This window comes from Ursus arctos, unplaced genomic scaffold (genome assembly GCF_023065955.2).
Source record: "Ursus arctos isolate Adak ecotype North America unplaced genomic scaffold, UrsArc2.0 scaffold_2, whole genome shotgun sequence".
Lineage (NCBI taxonomy): Eukaryota > Metazoa > Chordata > Mammalia > Carnivora > Ursidae > Ursus > Ursus arctos.
The window spans coordinates 62,228,517-62,247,648 of record NW_026622874.1 but is presented as its reverse complement, the minus strand read 5'-3'; the positions used below and the strand labels follow the sequence as shown (position 1 = coordinate 62,247,648).

General features: G+C 41.7%; 1 protein-coding gene and 1 pseudogene across 1 annotated transcript; both read right to left on the bottom strand.

Moving 5' to 3' along the window:
* Positions 1-5,072: 5,072 nt before the first annotated feature.
* Positions 5,073-8,308, bottom strand: LOC113246702 (olfactory receptor 6K3-like; annotated as a pseudogene).
* A 256-nt stretch (positions 8,309-8,564) lies between these two features.
* On the bottom strand, positions 8,565-14,167 carry LOC113246701 (olfactory receptor 6K3-like). Its single transcript, XM_048225164.2, has 4 exons — positions 14,153-14,167; positions 11,369-11,419; positions 10,440-11,311; positions 8,565-8,658 (listed from the first exon to the last, which is right to left on the bottom strand). The coding sequence occupies exons 1-4, from the start codon at positions 14,165-14,167 to the stop codon at positions 8,565-8,567; spliced, it is 1,032 nt and encodes a 343-aa protein (XP_048081121.2).
* Positions 14,168-19,132: the final 4,965 nt, after the last annotated feature.

Here is a 19,132-nt window from a genome sequence, read left to right as displayed (position 1 = left end):
ATGCTCAATATCTATTATCATTTTCTTCCTAGATCAGCTGTCTGAAAGAGTAATATTAACAATATCTTGTTCAGATTTGTTCACTCCTCAACAATCTGCTGTGTGAATTCTTTCTTTACTGCCGCTTACAGAAGCCATTCTGTCCTACATGTCAGTGACACGATAATTGCAAAGCAATGGAAAGTTTCAGTTATTCTATTATGATCATACTTTCGCACCAGAAACTCTTGATCACTACTACTTAAAGATTTTCTCCCTTGGCTCTCATGAAACCCCACTCCAGGTTTGCCCTGTTCCTATAGGGAAGCTTCCTCCCAGATGTGTGTTGTATCATTGTTTCCACATTTTATATGTTATGGACCCATCTTCTCTACCCATTTGGTACACGACCCCTAAAATCATGTCCTTCTGCACTGTCTGTTGATGAGCAACGCATAGTCGTCCAACCTCTGTCTCTAGCACAAGTGTGTTTCCTGGACCTTAGACCCACAGATCCAGTATACCCACCTGCCACTTTCTCCTGCCGCTCTATGACAGTTTTCAGGGCTCACTGCCATTTCCCTGGGATGGCTTTGTGAATATCAACCCTTGTCTTGGAAGGCCCTTGGATTCACTCTTCTTCACTGGGATACTCCTGGGCTTCCTTCGGGTTTCAGCTCAGCCACTGTGTCCTGCCAGAAGCCTCATGACTGTTGCCGTGCTCTCGTCTCCTTCCCGACATCCACACACACGTGCACATGCACACACACGGTACACATGTACGCACATGCATGCGCGCGCGCACACACACACACACACACACACACGCATCTGGGTTTTTCTCATCTGTGTGTCCTCCACAGAGCCTCTACCATACACCTTACCCCATTTCACTGGAATCCTTTCCGTTTAATTTCACTACACAGGGAACTCCGGTCAGGGTGGGATCAGCTTTTTGTCTTTCATACCCCCTAGCATGTCTTAAGCACTTGAAAGTAGTTTCTTTTATAATGAATAGGTTTGGAGCAGACTTGCAAACATCATTAAAGCCAGAAAAATCCAGAAGCAAGGCAGGTGGGAAGGAAAGTATAAGCATTCATATCTTAGACCATCACACGGTCTAAATAATTGGGTATAATTTCTCATTGAAAATATGCAGAGCCCAGAGCTCCAACGATGGGACTTTCTCAGAAGTCCTGGGGCAGTGCCCAAATTCTAGCCTCCCCAGATCTTCGCTGAGTCTTTGGGTTGTATTTCATCCCAAATGTAGGAAACGGATGCTTTCTCCCCAGACCTCAGTGACCATAAACTCACCTCCGCCAGATGCAGGTGGGCTCTTCCTTCTCCCTGGGTCTCTGCATTTCCAGATGTCCTTTCACCCTCCCTGGAAGAGTTGTTATAGTCATCCTACAGAACACGCCAGAGGGGAAATGAGCTCCGCTGAGGCTTTATCCGCTGCCTATAAGCAGAAAGCACTCTTTGCTCTCATGGGGTCAATTATCAGAGCACCTCTGCACTTACTTCTTGTTAGATCTCCAGGTCAAAGGGGAATCAGTGCTCCAAGGAAGACTCACAGATCCTGATGACCATTCTTACCGCTTTTTCTTATTATCATTATGATTTAACCAGTTTTGTATTTGGTATGGAATTGGGAGGGTTCCATACAAAGAACAGCTTTGGTAGGACCCCCTCCTTACAAAAACACACAAGAAATAGGACAGTGTTGAAGGTGCTTTATTGGCATGTTAAGTATTGAGACTAAATTAGTGAAGAAAAAATAGAACAATTTCTGTGAAAACATGTCATTTGGAAAAATGAGGCAGTACGAAAGAAGACGTTGGAAGAACGTCCACTTTTTCCTTCCAACAACACGCATGGGGCTCTCCTTCAAATTATTCCCATTGATTTTGATGAACTCTTTAAATTTCCTATTTTTCTCCACAAAATATATGAAAGATTGGTGTATAGTTCTTGTATACCATTTTATTTACAGTGTGTTCCAAACATTGTAAAATACAACACATATATTAACTTTTTTTCTCTTTATCATTCTTATAGAAAATATCTTAGAAGTTTCTTTTTTTTTTTTTAAAGATTTTATTTATTTATTCGACAGGATAGAGACAGCCAGCGAGAGAGGGAACACAAGCAGGGGGAGTGGGAGAGGAAGAAGCAGGCTCCCAGCGGAGGAGCCTGATGTGGGGCTCGATCCCAGAACGCCGGGATCACGCCCTGAGCCGAAGGCAGATGCTTAACCACTGTGCCACCCAGGCGCCCCAGTCTTAGAAGTTTCTTGATACGGTAACATAACAATGGGGTTGCCCCCTTCACATGAATGTGATTAGTGCGTGTGGCTCAAGGGTGCGCAGTATTAAGAAGGAAGTTGGGGACTTAGAATACTTTATAAAAACAAATTCATATTAACTATCATTGCATAAGGTACATGTATTTTTAACCACTGAAAATAATCAGGGAAGATCTTTTTCCTTCCTGTTTCTCTCTCGAGTGCAGCTCTACTACAGAAATTAATTGCTAAGAAATATTTTATATGCTCTTTTGAATATGCAATTTCATCTAGATTATCTACCCCCTCCATGGAAACTAATCTGTTTTTAGTACCAGCAACATTTGGCAAGTTTACTTTTCAGATATAATCTGTGGTTCATCTGTTCACTGTTTCTAGAAATGAAATTATTTCTATGAGCAAATGTATAAATTAACAAGAAAGGAGAGTGACTTCACTTGTTTTAAGAAAAAGAAATGCTTCGTGAGTCTGTATTTGTCCTCATCCAGGTGTTAGGAAGTCTAGAGTTGGAAAGGGTTGAATGACAATCGTGCCCCCTCTGCCCTAGCAGACCGACTTCGCTGTGGGTGTGACTCCTAGACACTCAAGCGAGCGTCTCATCGGCAGATGGGCACCCATGGCAGCAACATAGAAGGACATCCTTGCACGGGCTCTTTATTGTCTAATTCCAATAAGCTTGTTGCTTTCAGAAGCAAGAAAAAATTTCTTCTCCCCACTCTTGTTTTAAAAGCACCACAAGAAAAGTATAAACAGTTGAGCTGTATCAAACCATTTGTGACACTTGGAGAAATCATTACGCTTTCAGATTAACGGCATCATTTCTCAATCTTTTGGTTTGTTCTCCTTTGGTATGGGCAGCGATAGAATAGTTAAGTGACAGTAGCGAGTTTTGTATGTGGGAGCGCAGCTTGAATGCACTACACGTACCCCACCGTCTCTCTGTGGATTCTCCTGCTCCCGTGTTGCATTTGTCTTTCCAACACCTGCTGTTACAGACTTAGGACATAACTGTATGAATTCTGGTTTTCTAGGGTACCAGGAAGCCGTGAGGTGCACGCCTGCGTCAAGTAGAGATTTTGTTGTATAATGTTTTGTTTCCTTATCTACTGTTGTTTGTTTTCTTTATTTTCGATGACTATGACTCATGTTCAAAATCACTGGGTACAGCTTGGGATGCCGTGTAGGACAGAAGTTTGTGCATTGTGTCCAAAGTCTCCTCTCCACTCCCGGGGGCCTGTATCAGTGGCCCTTTAATTTTAATGGTTTCCTTGGTAGGACTCAGAACTCTAATTCTTATGGCAAATATAGGTGTAGACCAAGTCTATTAGAGGCAGTCACTAACGTGCACTTTTTCTATGTTGGTTGTGACATCCTAAACTCAGACTTTTGAGGCAAAGATGTCCAACTTTACTTAGTATGCCATGCGCCAAAGAACAAGCGTGAGGTGCCAAACCCACCATTTAATGAACAGAAACATTCTCGATATCCATCAATGAACCTGTATCTACAGGCCCTGTATCTATCAAAATCCAAGTTCTGTTTGGAATTTGCAGCACTTTATCAAAAAGTCTACTTCAAAATATTTCTCAACTAGGCCCTTCTCTTGCCTGTATTGAATTCCCATGAATGTTGTTTCATATATAGTATGACCTTAAGAGAGTATTAGCATTTTGTCTATTGAGGTCACCTTTCCTTGTTTCTTAGGACTGACACAGGTTTTTGTTGTTGTCGCTGTTGTTGTTTTGTTTTGTTTCGTCTGGTTTTTTTGAGGGATGAGTGTGATGTGTGCTGGGAAGTATTGTTTTGTGTCCTGTGTGCCTTTCGGGTTTGGAGTATCTCTATTCATCAGGGAAATCGGTCAGTAATTCTCCTTTTTGTTGGGTTTGGAGTATCTAAAGAAATTAATATGAACTTAGTTTTGGTTGTTTTCCTGGACAATTGAGGAAGAAAATTTAAACATGTAGGATACAATTACTATCTTCAGACCAAAATTTGTACTTGCATTTTGTAAAGGTAATTATAATGGCTGTACATGAATGACGGTAGACACTTAAGACAATAGTATTGGATATAGCAAGGAGAGGAAAGTTTTTAGCGCTTTCGGCTAAGAAGTCAAATGAATCGTATGTCATTTAAAACTGCCAGTTGATGGATGCGCAGAAGACTTTTCTGCTAAAGAAAATGAAAGTGCTTGGCCCTAGGAGGCAAGCAATGACTAAGACCCCTACCCGTGTGCATCCGTGAGCACGAAGTGTTTTGGTGTAAATAGTGTCCCGCACCGGACTTCCTTTCTGAACAAGGCTGGCAATAGTAATAATTTAGTCAACTAAATGTATATGTTTATTATTCTGATCAAGAGTGAATTACACAACTAAAAATAAAAGTATAATTTACTTCCTTAAGTATTGGTTTTGCTTTTTTAAAGAAATCTGCTTCCCAATAAACCTTATTGGGTAATCCATGATCCATAATGAAATAGAAAACTTTCGCAAGATCTATTCCCCGAAGCACACGGCCAGCTTCTGAAGTGGTGAGTGAGTTTGCCTTTAATTACAACTCTTCAGAAGAAAGCAAGCAAAGCCTTCAACCCCCTAAGAAATTCTTGACCATGTATACATCAGGTGATATAACTATGACAGAGAGTCCAGACGTGTTTCCTTAGATATAAGGAAAAGTAATCAGAACAGACAGAAAGTTCAGTGTGGCGAAGAAATAAGTATAGAGTAGCTTCATTTTTTAATCTGTTAGAGAAACATTAAAATGGTGGAGGGAGACCTGCAGCTCAGAATTAACCTTTAGACGTGTTCAGCGCTTTCCAAAGACGGAAGAGTTTCGAACTGCATTCTTCATGTCCTTGTTTCTCAGACTGTAAGTGATGGGATTGAAGAATGGGTCAAGGACAGTAAACACCAGTGCAATGGCTGTGTCCAAAGCTGGGGGGCAGGTGGCATTGAAACGCAAGTGCATGAGGGACACACTGGCAAAGAAAATCAGGAAGACAGCGAGATGGCCCACACAGGTAGAAAAGGCCTTTTGCCAGCCCTCAGCAGAGGGGCTCCTCAAGATCATGGTGATGATTCTGATATAGGACAGGGCGATGATTAGGACGGTGATGATGATGGCCACAGCATGGATCACATCTTCAACCAGAATCATGGACGTGTCCGTACAGGCCAGCTTCAGCACGGGGACCAGGTCACAGAAGATCTGATGGATTTGGTTGGGCCCACAGAAGGGCAGTGTGGAAATCATTACAATCTCAGGAACCAGGATGAGGAAGCCGAGGATGCAGGAGCCTGCAGGGAGCTGATCACACAGCTGGGGGGTCATGATCACCTGGTAGCAGAAAGGGTTGCAGATGGCAACGTACGTGTTAATGGCCGTGGGATCAACAAGATGCCCTCCGAGTTTCCAAGTGAATGGAGGAAGTGCATGAGCAAGAGGCAGCCAGTAATGGAGATGGTCCTCTTCCCACTGATGAGGTTGGAGAGCATCTTGGGAATGGTGGCTGTGGTATACCAGATCTCCAGGAAGAAGATGCTGATGAAATTGTACATAGGATTGTGGAGATGGGTCTCCAGCCTCACAGCAAAGATCAGTAGGTTCCCAATGACAGTAAAGGTGTAGGTGAAGAGTAAGGGAAAGAAGAACAGGAGGCCACCAGCCTGGAGCTGGGGGAAGCCAGTGAAGATAAACCCCGTCACTGCTGACAGGTTTGCACTCTGCACGCCCAGCAGAGCTCCCTGTGAATGAAGGAGAGGCACAAACCGGCTCACGAGGAGGTGGAGACGAAAGGATGGTGTACAGTTAAATACCACGAACGAATAACAAGGAATAACTTGAAGGTTTTATTTTTTCCTAATGTCACACTCTTGTGAATATTGACTAGTATTTGACTTGTTTTCTCACTCCTTGAGAGGCACAATCACAGAAACAAATGTCTCCATATGTTTTTAATGGTGCAATTATGTTCGGCCTAACCACTAATACAACTATTTGCATTTATAAATTACTCACACTTACTATCTTATGATCTAATAATTAAAAATATATGTGTATATAATAATACTAAATTCTAGATGTAAGGGGCATGAATAAAAATAAACATTCTAGAAGTTGTATTATTTTTTCTTTCACCCCATTGGACCATCTTGCACATTCCTCTATGGAGATTTCTGTTCTAGGGGATTAGAATGTAGGCCTGGAATCTACATTGAAACCGCAACTGAGCCTCTTACTATCCATGTGTCTTTTGGCAAATTTCTTACTCTTTCAGGCTCCAGTACTCAGTACTTATCTAATAGGGAATCCGAGGATTAAGTAAATATCTGCGCGAAACTTAACCATTGCCCTACAGGCAACTTCTTGAAAGGGTGGTAGAACCCGGCTCCCCGCGCCTCTCGTGTTCCTACAACACGGCTGTGCCCTCGCCCCCACTTCTGCACGAAACTCTTCCAGCCAAGCTTAGCAACACCCTGCCTGCCCGTGCTAATGGAGACTGCAGTCCTCTGGCCCTGGTACCTGCAGCTTTCCTCCTCCACTGCTGTGATTCCATCCCTAAGAGCAAGGGGCATGAATAAAAATAAACGTAATAGGAGTTACAGTACATACTCCTAGAGGCTCTCAGAGGTGGCTCTGGCTTGGGTGTTCTCTTCTGTTCCACTTAGCTGTGTTCATTCAGTTATCCTTTCTCTTACTTCTCCTTGTCTCTCTCCCCTTCATATGGTTGCTTTTCTTAAACTCTTCTCCAAGTGCTTGTTTCCCTCAGGCTCTCTGCTCTCGATAATTCTATTTGTTCATCCACTTTGCTCTCGATAATTCTATTTGCTCCTGTGGTGATCTCATCCACTTACAAGATCTCAACTATTACTACTTACAGATGTTGCTCCCCAGTGGGTTCATGAGCTCCAAACCCACATGGCTGACTCAGAACTCGCTCCGGCTTCTCCTCCTAGCATCCCCAATGCTGTTCCCCTTGAGTCCCCTCGTGCACGCTGCTTTGTGGGATCACCATAGGCTCCTGCGTGTATCATGTCCTCTGCGTAGCCACCACTCCTCACCCCGCCCCCTCTCCTGCACAAGAGCAATACATAGTATTGGTCAAAACTCTGCATGTCAGAAGCAGGTGCTCTCCACTGCTTATAAACCTCCGGACTCACTTCAAGTTGTTTAGCCTTTCTAGGCCTTTAATTCCTCTTTTGTAAGATGGAGAAAATATTAATACTGGCTCATAAGGTTTCAAGAATAGGTAGACACTTTACAATAACAAAAACAACATTGTATAGTGTGGCGGGGTATGAAGTCACTGCGGCAAGCACTGCCCCAAGAACATGCTATGTTTCTTACCTAACGCTCTAACAAGGTAAGATGATCCCCATTTTACAGATGAGAAGACTGGGGTGCAGATGGATAAAACAGTGCCCAGGGATTCTCAGCTGAAGTCAGAATGCAAATCCGTGCACTGTATCTCTAGGGACACGTTCCCACCCAGACACTTGACTGCCCCGCCAATATGTGTAAACGTACTTCCCGTGCTTTAAAGCAGTGTCAGGAATACAATAAACACTCCAGAATATGGGGCACCGTTACACTGGGTTTTCTGTAGTAGATGTGTCATGTTTCATAACAGTCAGCAACTACTGGTTTTTCCTTCTTTAGACCAGGCTCCTCCTTCAGGGCAGGAAACTAGAACAGGGTTGGTGTGCAAAAAATTGTTGGTGTCAAATAAATAACTTGGAGCCCAGCGACTGGGTGAAATTATAATGTAGCCCACAAGACAGGCGTAGACACGTGAACAAAGAAAATTAGGGACTGTTTGGAAAGGGAAGTATGACAAGTTACTTTGAGTGACAGTCCTAATCAAGTCTGGGAAAAAAATGACCTCTCAAAAGATGGCATCATAATGCAGTATTGTGTTTCATGTAGACCTGTGCCCAGCACGGTCTCCCCCTACCCTTGCTGTTGCACCCCACCGACATCTGAAGCTTCTGATCCTCCGGTTATGACATTCTTACTCTTACGCATGGTGAGTGAATTCTTTCTCAAGACAGCCTTCTGCACTCACCGTGACCAAAGACCACAGGGTCTCCTCTGTCTGTCTGGGTCTCTGTATCCTTGATATGCCTCCAGCCTCCAAAAGGGAACGGAAAGCTATTTTCACAAGCATCCCAAGGACTAGCAGGAAGGAGAAGTAGGTGTCACAGGGGTTCCTGCCGAGGGAAGCATCACTTTTCCTCGAGGGGTTAAGTAGCGGAAAGATCCCCCCTGTACTCTTCTCTCACTAGATTTTAGGATCAAAGTTGTCATCAAGTATTTTTTCCTGATTGTACTTCTCACTCTGAACGTGGAAAACTACTTTCTCCACCACGGTGGTTCTTGGCCCAGGTACAAAGGTCTATCAGGGAGTCATGCAAAGAGCACTTTTGTGTTGGTCCTGCTCTTCTCGCATGAACACACACGTGTGGAAAGTCTTGAAAGAAATATACTGACACCAGGAAAAAAGCTTGAATGAATATTTAATAGAAAATAAGATCATTTCATAACAGACGGGTCATTGGGGTTTTGTGCCAATATTGAAGTGAGGGGACAATGTCATTTTTTTCTCATGCCGCAAATGCATGTGGATCTCTTACCCTGAACAATTTACGTTGGTCCTGCTCACCTCTCTATCGACAGTCAATGTCGCACCTTTTTTCACAAGATTATTCTGTACTCCATGCGCTCAGTCCACTGCTCTGTGCTCTGTTAGAACCCAAAGCTCTTCTTCTCCTCCTCTTCCTTCTCCCATTCTTCTCCTCCTCCACTGTCGTCTTCTTCTCCTCCCCCCTCTCCTCTTCCTCTTCCTTCTTCTTCTTCTTCTTCTTCTTCTTCTTCTTCTTCTTCTTCTTCTTCTTCTTCCTCTTCTTCTTCACAATCTAGTTGCTTTGACTGTGTTATCTTCTCGGAAATGTGTATGGGATTTCGGGTGGGAAGACATGCTTTCTTTCTCTCTTGAGTTTTGTCTAACATTTCTTCCAGTGACTTGGGGGCCTATTTTCCTTGTCTAACTCCTTATAATATTTTTCCTTGAAATTCAAAATTAATAATAAGCCATGGGAATAAAAGGTACAGCATAGGGAACATAGTGATGTTGTAATAGTGTTGTGTGGTGACAGATGGTGACTACGTTTGAGGGAAGCACAGCATGACATATAGAGAAGTTGAATCACTATATTGTGCGCCTGAAATTAATGTAACATTGTGTGTCCACTATACTCAAGTTAAAGAAAAAAGTCACAGGAGGGGTCTTAGAAAATTTCAATTGGCAAAATTGTATTTCTAATGATTGAGCACAGTGTGAATTGGTCTATTTCATTTTTAACAACTGTATTGAGATATAATTTGTATACAAAAAACATACATAGTGTATGCAATGTGATGAGTGTGAACATAGACAAACACCACACCAACCACCACAGTGAAGTAATAGATGTGGCCAACACCTGCCAGAGTTGCTTCGTGTTTAAGGTCACGACACCTGTATGTAGTACAGTGAAATATACACCAGATCTTACACTCTTAGCCACTCTATTTTATAATCTGTGGTTGTTGCTAATGCCTTTGCAATAATAATAATAATAATAATAATAATAATAATAACAATAATACTTATATAGTAACAATAAAATTAATGTTTACAAGATCTATTTTAATGGCTTAAACATCGTATTTCCTTTCTATTATCTATGCATCTACGATGGTCTAAACAGGTAGTCCATGATACATTAAATGTGTATAAATAGAATAAACACGTGAACTGGAATAAATAGATAGAAACTATCAGTGTGACAATAAATGAGTTATATGTTAATTTTATGGTTTGGTATGTCGGGGTAACATCCAAAGTGAGAGCTAGCTAAGAGCTAGCATCAACTTGCAGGTGCATTAAACACTGTCTGAAGGCGGAGAAGAAGAAGTTGTTTTTTGTTTTTTTTTTAAGATTTTATCTATTTATTTGAGAGAAAGAAAGAGATAGCAAGAGAGAGCACGAGTGGGGGGGCAGAGGGAGAGGGAGAAGCAGACTCCCCACTGAGCAGGGAGCCTGACATGGGGCACAATCCCAGCACCCTGGGATCATGACCTGAGCCAAAGACAGATGCTTAACCGACTGAGCCACCCAGGCGACCCAGGACAGAGAAGCTTCTTAATTGCAATCTTCATATCCTTGTTTCTCAAGCTATAGATGATAGGGTTGAAAAAGGGAGCAAGAACGGCAAACATCAGGGCAATAACTGTGTCCAAAACTGGTGGGAAAGTGGCAGCAAATCGCAGGTACATGAGGGACACGCTGCCGTAGAACATCAGAAAGACACCAAGATGAGATGCACAGGTAGAAAAGGCCTTCCAGCGGCCGTCAGCAGAGGGGATCTTCAGGATCACAGTGACGATTCTGATATAAGAGAGAGCAATAATCAGGACAGAGAAGATGATGGCCACAGCATGGATCACATCCTCAATCAGAATCACGGACGTGTCTGTACAGGCCAAGTGCAGCACAGGCTCAAAGTCACAGAATATCTGATGGATTTGGTTGGGCCCACAGAAGGGCAGTGTGGAAATCCACGCAATCTCCGGGAGCAACACAAGAAAGCCAAAGATGCAAGAGCCTGCAGAGAGCTGGGCGCACAGCCGGGGGGTCATAATGGTAGGGTAGCGGAGAGGGTTGCAGATGGCAACGTACCTGTCAATGGCCATGGTGGTCAACAAGATCCCCTCTGAATTTCCAAGTGAATGGAAGAAGTACATTTGCAGAAGGCAGCCAGTAATGGAGATGGTCCTCTTCTCACTGATGAGGTTGGAGAGCATCTTGGGAATGGTGGCTGTGGTATACCAGATCTCCAGGAAGGAGAAGATGCTGATGAAATTGTACATGGGATTGTGGAGACGCGTGTCCATCCTGACTGCAAAAAATACAGTGAGATTCCCGATAACAATGAACGTGTAGATGATGAACAGAGGAATGAAGAGGAGGAGGCTACCATCTTCAAACTGGGGGAATCCGGAGAAGAGAAACTCTGTCACCGTAGAAGTTTGGTTAGTTCTTACCATGGTCTCAACGGCCTTAATTGTTATGGGTAGAATGACACAGCTCACTCCCTAGGTGAAATATAAAGAGTTAGATCTCTTGGCTCATATAAGAGTCAAAGGAAGAAATGCTTTAGGTAGATGATCTATCTCCATTAATGATCTATCTCCATTAATTAAGCAGAGATCCATTTAGTCTCTATTATGTGCCAAGTACATCTGTAGGCTTGTTGAATTCAGTAGTGAAGAAAGCATTCTGCTTTCATGGAGCTTATATTCCAATGAAGGAGGCAAATAATAACAAATAAGGTATTAGTAATGTCATGTTTATAAGCTCCACTAGCTAAAATAAAGTAGACTATTAGGGGTACTAATATAATCACCTTTTATAAGAATTTCCCCCAAATCATTGTGAATTACATACCAGATAAATTTTCTAATGTTTCCTGACTATGGATTAGATAATCAAAACTTCTAATTATGTTCCTCTCTACATAGTTATTGTAAAGTTGTATCTGCACTTTCTGAAAAAACCCCAGTTTTCAGTATTCTGCTCCTTTTTCAGACCACAGAGCTCTTAGTGTGATTAGAGAAGAGGGTAAGGTTTTAGGGAAATATACCAAGGTGAAGGTATGGTAGGAAACTATTCCCAGAAGCAGGAAAGATAAAGTTAGTGAAAACTGGCCAGCACAGAGGGAAGGGAACTGGGAGAAACTGAGCTTTAGAGGGTTCTGGAAGAACAAAGAAGGCTGAGTGTGTGAACTGGGAGTTCTCTCTTTAGAACCTAGTTCTTGAAATCTTTCAGTAGGACTTCTAAACGTCAGTCCATCAGAGATATTGGAAAGAAGCAGAGAGTTTTATGGAGATAGCTAAGTCTCCCTGCACAGATTATTTATACCTCAACAAAGACCATCAAGGAATGAGAAAGTGAGGGCCAAAATGTGAGAGTCCAGCACAGTTTAGATCTCTTGAAAGTCTCATGAAGCACCAAGAGGTCTCTAAAGGTAGTACAGGGAAACTCATCAGGTGCACCTGGGACTATTCCCCTGGCAATTCAGAAACCTAGTCTAACAGAGATAGAAAATCAAAGAGAAATATTGAGAACACCAAAGAGTTTGAAAGGTAAGTTCTCTTTTGAGATAATGTAGAGCCATTTAAAAATGAGTTCCTCATATGATTAAATTAGAACACTTAATTATGCTGTATGCCAATATTCCCCTGGGAAGACAACCAAATATTTCCCTCGAGCTGATACTATTTGAAAAATTACTTATAAGCAGAATCAATATAAAGCTTACAACTTTATTAAAGAATGGCGTTTGAAATTCTAAATTAACATTAGGCATTTGAAACATAAAAATATTTGGCTCATTCTGAGATTTTTTGAGAGATCTCATTACAAAACTGAATATATATTTTGAAAAAGATCTTTTAAAAACTGCTTTATATAGACTAAATTTGACAAATATCAGTTCAGCAGCTTCTAGAAAACCAAGTGCCCATAGAGAATTAGGAAGTGTTGATTATTACATGTATACATGTAAATCCCTCGGCTTGTCATAAAATTAGATTATTGTAAGTGTTCTACAGTTATCAATTGTCATTCATTTTTCTGCTGGTTACAGAACATCTGGGGCATGAGTATGCATATATAAGAGTGTGTACATTATAGATCATACATGATTCCTTCAAAGCAATCTCAGTTAAAACTCAGGTAAAGTGTTTTTAATAGATATTAAGAAGCTAAGTCTAAAATATATATGAAAAGACAAGGGAATAGGCAAAACACCTTGAAAAAAGAGAACAAATTTGGAGGACGGGACTGCTGATATACATTTCCAGACTCACTATAATGTTAAAAAATCAAGATAGTGTAGTCTTGTCAAAAGAATAGACACGTAGATCAATGGAACCAAGTAGAGTACAAAAATAGACACTCACGTAAATGGCCAAGCCATTCAACAGAGAGAAAAAAGTATTTCTGGCAAATGGCACTGGGAAAACTGGAAACAAATGTGCTAAAAACCATCTTGCATCATACACAAGAATTAACACAAAATGGATCATAGACCTAAATGTAAAACCAAAAACCATAAAAAATCTCCCAGAAACTAGAAGAGAACATCTTTACGACCTTTGGTTCAACAAAATGTATATGCTATAACATCAAAAGCACAGTATGTAAAAGAAAAAACTGATAAACTGAACTTCACCAAAATTCATTGCTCTGCAAACTATACTATTAAGGGAATGAAAAGAAAAGCCATTCTGGGAGAACACATTTGTGGGACATGTATCCAACAAAAGACATATCCAGAGTACGTGAAAACTCAAAACTCTTAAAACCACAATGAGATACATTACCATAGCACATCTCTAAGAACAATCATGGTCTTTTTTTTTTTTTTAACAAAACGGCTGGTGATGCCAAATGCTAGGGAAAGTACAGAGCAACTAGGTCTCTCCTACAGCGCTGGTGGGAATCCAACATGGCGCAGCCACCAGGGAAGAGCATCTTCTAGCAAGCGTCTTATAAAGTCAAGCATACGCTTAACATGTCATCCGGCAACTCCGCTCCTACGTATGTAAGTTATGCAAAGTTTTTGAATAAAGGACTTAAGGGTCTAAGGCATAGGAATAAAATAATAAGGGAAGAGGAGATCTCTCCTACTCTACCCTCCCCCTCAAAAATATATATGCACTGAGGAGTCTGGAGGAAACCCTGTGTGATTTTCAGACCTGACTGCGGGCTATGACAAAGGCTTTCCCAGGCAGGCCTCCCAGAGAAAGCCCTCCCCCTGGCACCTGCTCGCAGCCCATGCACCGCAGCCTCTAAGAGAGTTGCCGCGAGGACTAGGGCTCCTTGGGCCACTCACACCCTTTGCATGTTTCCCTTTGCCCCAGCAAATGCACTCCTCCATCTCCATTTGCAGCCTTGGGCCAAGGTCCTCTTTGGACACCTCTTCTGAGGCTTCTTTAGGGGACAAGGGAGAGAAACCCTGGGGTCACTTCTCCCCGCTCTGACTTAGTCCACCCTGTACCCTCCTCTCCTTCTCAGAGTCCATGAAACTGCTGGAGTGTTTCATTCAGGGCTCCTTCAACAGTGAAGTGACCCTCACGTCTGCACAGGGGCACCTGACCCTTGATCTGTGCTCATTTTCTCAGGGGATATGATAGGGGCCGGGGGGAGGCACTGTCTCTGTTTTCAGCCTTCTGCTCGTGCCATCATAGCAAAGGGCTATCACAGTAAGTGACCAAAAGCTTCATGCTACGTTCATGTGGGCTCAGTGTTGCTTTAATCCGCTCTCTGACACTCGCTGTTCAATGCTCTCTTAGCTCAGCGGAACCCCTGACACACACACAGAGAATCAGGGAGGCCGCAGACCAGGTTCTTACTGTCTCCACTTACAAATCAGCTCAAAGATGTTTACAACTACAGCCTTAGAACTGAGGTATTTCGGACCCCCTAGGCACTCAGAGTTATTGTCTTGCTGTGTTTCTGGCGTCTCTATTTATTTCCCCTAAGTGAGTGATGTTAATCTTTTTGATAGAATCTGGGACATTTATGATTTAGCAAAATCAGTGTTCTACTCTACAGAAATGAACGTGCCAATTCAAAGTTTACCCACTGGTCTGGAAGGAGAGAAACGAGCTGACCAGTCCCACCAGGAGAAAGGAAGGTGAATATAAAAATTAGTCTGGGGGGCTACAAACCGTGTTCAATTTGACTCAATTCCTCAGAATAAGGTTTTCAGGAATAGGCTCCTCAGATGTCTCTCACCTCTCTATTCATGTTATTTGGTTTATATTCACATGACTAGGAACAGAGGCCAGTATGTAAAATGGTGTCGTCCGGGATCAGAATTAATTTAGAGAAACTCTGAGGCTGTGAAAGCAGAGGAACAATGCTATTATTAGGGGGAAAAGTCTTACTATTCCATCATCACACCGCAGACCAAACATAACATCATCACTAATTTTTAATCCGACAAGTGTCTCTCTTCTTCCTGAGCCTAATTCCACTCAGCCATTCATGCAATCTCGACCATGTCCACAAATATTGTTATTTAGGGGAATAGAAGGAGCACAAGAGAAGTGTCCTTTTCTTCTACCCAGGAGGCAATTCACTGTCCCCTCGACGCAGGACAAGCCTGCATCTTGGACCCACGTGCCTTCTCCTCTTACCTCTGGCAGCGACGAAGGGGATCCTTCCTGGGTTTATGAGGCTGAAGCTCCTCACTTCATCAGCTGGACCATTTTGCTTGTTTCTAAAGCCTTCTTGGGAAGGTTTCTCCACTGGAGATTTCCCTGATGACCAGAGAAAAGCATCAGTTCCATTTCCCCACGGATTAATTAATGGAACCTACTCCTCTGATCTTTCCTCGTTAGTAGTTCTCCTTAGCGAGAGGAACTCCACGAGTCCTTTCAGAGTATGAGCCTCCTTTGGTAGATTTGCTAAGAATAAATAGATTATAAAAAATATATATTATTTTTTCCAGTTTTGAGAAAAAATGACATTCATCACTGTATCTGTTTAAGACATACAGCATGGTGGTTTGGTTTACATCTATTCCCATGTAGATATAATGCAAAGAAAAGAAGAAAAAGGAAAAAATGTTCTCCCCTTGATGAGACGTCTTACAATTTCTTCTTCTTTTTTTTTAAGATTTTATTTATTTATTTGACAGAGAGACAGCCAGCGAGGGAGGGAACACAAGCAGGGGGAGTGGGAGAGGAAGAAGCAGGCTCCCAGCAGAGGAGCCTGATGCGGGCCTTGATCCCAGGATCCTGGAATCATGACCTGAGCCGAAGGCAGACGCTTAATGACTGAGCCACCCAGGCGCCCCTTATAATTTCCTGTCTTAACAACTTTCCTATATACCATACAACAGCATTAGCTCTAATCATCACGTTGTACGTTACATCTCTAGGACTTATTTATGTTATAACTGGAAGTTTGTACCTTTAGACCACCCTCCTCCAGTCCCCCCTCCCCTCCCCATCACCTCTACTAGAGTCAGATCTTTTTCTATGAGTTTTGCTTTTTAAGATTCCACATATAAGTGAGATCATATAATATTTGTCTTTCTCTGTTTGACTGATTTCACTTAGCATAATGTCCTCAAGGTCCATCCATGTCGTGGCAAATGGTAGAATTTCCTTTTTCGTGGCTGAGTAATATTCCACTAGAGAAACAGATCAAGATGTGGACCTATATATCTAGTGGGATATTATATGTATACCCATTAATGGACACTTAAGTTTTTTCCATGTGTTAGCTGTTGTGAATAATGCTGCTGTGAACATGGGAGTCGTGAACATGGGAGTGCAGATATCTTTTCGAGTTGGTTTCATTTTCTTTGGATATATTCTCAAAAGTGGAATTGCTGGATCATACGGAGTTTGTACCTCCACTTCCACTCCATTTCAACCACAGTGACCTCCCTGAGTCCTTGAACAAGCCAGTGCTTGCCCACCTCGGGGCTCTCTCACTAGCTTTTCCTGCTGCCTGGACTATTCTCTGTCCACATGTCCACACAACAAACTTCTTGTCCAAATCCTTGCCCAAGTGTGACCTTCTAAATGAGGTCCAACATGACCACTCGACTTAAAATTATGATCTCCTTACTCACACCAGACCTCTTTTTCCTGCAACATTTTCTTTTCTATTTCCCACAGAACATGATTAAATATAATTTGTTAATTTTCTGGTTTATTGTGAATGTGTATTTTTTATTATGGTCAGTTAGCCCCTGTATAGTACATCATTAGTTTTTGATGTAGTGTTCAATGATTCATTAGTTACATATAAGACCCAGTGCTCATCACAACACATGCCCTCCTCAATACCCATCACCCTGTCTCCCCTCACAACAGTGTTAGGAAGGCAGGAAATTTTTCTAAATTGTATCCCGGGCACCTGAAACAGTGCTCAGCATGGCAGCCTCAGTAAATATTTGTTTCAGGAATGGGTCGCATAATAATTTCTGTAGTGGTTTGGCATCTTTTAAACTCAGCAAGATTTTAGAGCTAACTATAGAAATAGGCAATAGAATCAAAACCTACTATCTATATTTTCTCTATGGAATTTGTATATATTTATATTCTATGTATTTGCATTATTTAAGACAGTTTGACCTATTAGAATACCAAATCTAATTCGTAGTTCTAATTTTAAATTTGTAATAGAGCAAATAATTTATACTTTTTAAAAATCAATTTCATTGAGGTAAAATTTATAGTTAATAAAATTCAAAATATTAGGCTTGTTATTTAAAATTGAAATTGTACCATGTCTATCACAGTATGGAAAAATTTTAAAGGATTTGGAATTAGCCATATTTGTATATTTTTTTGTTTCTTTTTTTTATATTATAAAGGTTGTTTTTAAAACCTGTGGAAGCTTTCTTAAGTCAGAAAATTGAGGTGCTTAAAAACAAAAGAGTGTATATCATATTTAAATGTAGTTTAAAAGAATTTAGGGGCGCCTGGGTGGCACAGCGGTTAAGCGTCTGCCTTCAGCTCAGGGCGTGATCCCGGCGTTGTGGGATCGAGCCCCACATCAGGCTCCTCTGCTATGAGCCTGCTTCTTCCTCTCCCACTCCCCCTGCTTGTGTTCCTTCTCTCACTGGCTGTCTCTATCTCTGTCAATTAAATAAATAAAATCTTAAAAAAAAAAGAATTTAATTACCAAGTTTATACACCAGACCAAATATTTGTCAAACATCTTTCATAGCAAATGATAAAATCTTCTAGATTTATAAATGGAATACTAAGATTTTTTTAATAATATTTTTTTATTATATTATGTTAGTCACCATACAGTATATCCCTGGTTTTTGATGTAAAGTTCGATGATTCATTAGTTGCGTATAACACCCAGTGCTCCATGCAATACGTGCCCTCCTTACTACCCATCACCAGCCTATCCCATTCCCCCACCCCCCTCCCCTCTGAAGCCCTCGGTTTGTTTCCCAGAGTCCATAGTCTCTCGTGCTTCATTCCCCCTTCTGTTTACCAAGATTTTTAAGCAGGAATTCAAATATCAAAGAACTAGATTCCTTAATATTTACCTCAAATAAATTTAGTTTGATTTTATAACCAAAGAAACTTCCATATAATTTTCTTTACACAGAAAAGTTTTTTCTTACGTTTCCAAAAGCTCACGAAAAAGAAAGGGGAGGATTTGCATTTCCAGGAGTGAGGGGATAAAGGATGCTGCTGGGTCCCCCAGAACCCAGTTAGCTCTTCTTCTTCATCAGCACTCCCAGATGGGTCCAAGAATTTATCAGCTGCCCGGCCAGAGCTGACTGACACCTGTTCCTTGTGTCCTATCTTACTGATGCTTCCATTCTTGACCCCTCTCCCTTCTTCCCCCACCTGCTGGCTTCCTACTCTACGAAACCACCGACAATTTCCCTGTGTTCTTAGTCTGCTTCCCACCGGAGCTGAGCCAACATTTCTTTTTCTAGAGACATTTCGCTCAGCTGCTAACACTACTAGTGTAGTTTGGGAGGAAGGCAGAGACCTTTATCCCGGAGGATGGAATGTGTGTGCTCTTTTTGAGTATGGGTTCCACGGCAGAGAGGAGCGAGGGAGAAACAATCCGGGGCAGAAGAGCAATAAGAACAAAGACACCAAGGTGAGACTGACATGACATTTTAATACAATGTAACAGAACACAGAGCATTTTAATAACGTGATGTTAATTTTAAAAATGGGCATGTATATATCTTTACATAATTTACGTGTTTTTTGTTTTCATCCCAAGCCTATATAGTTCAT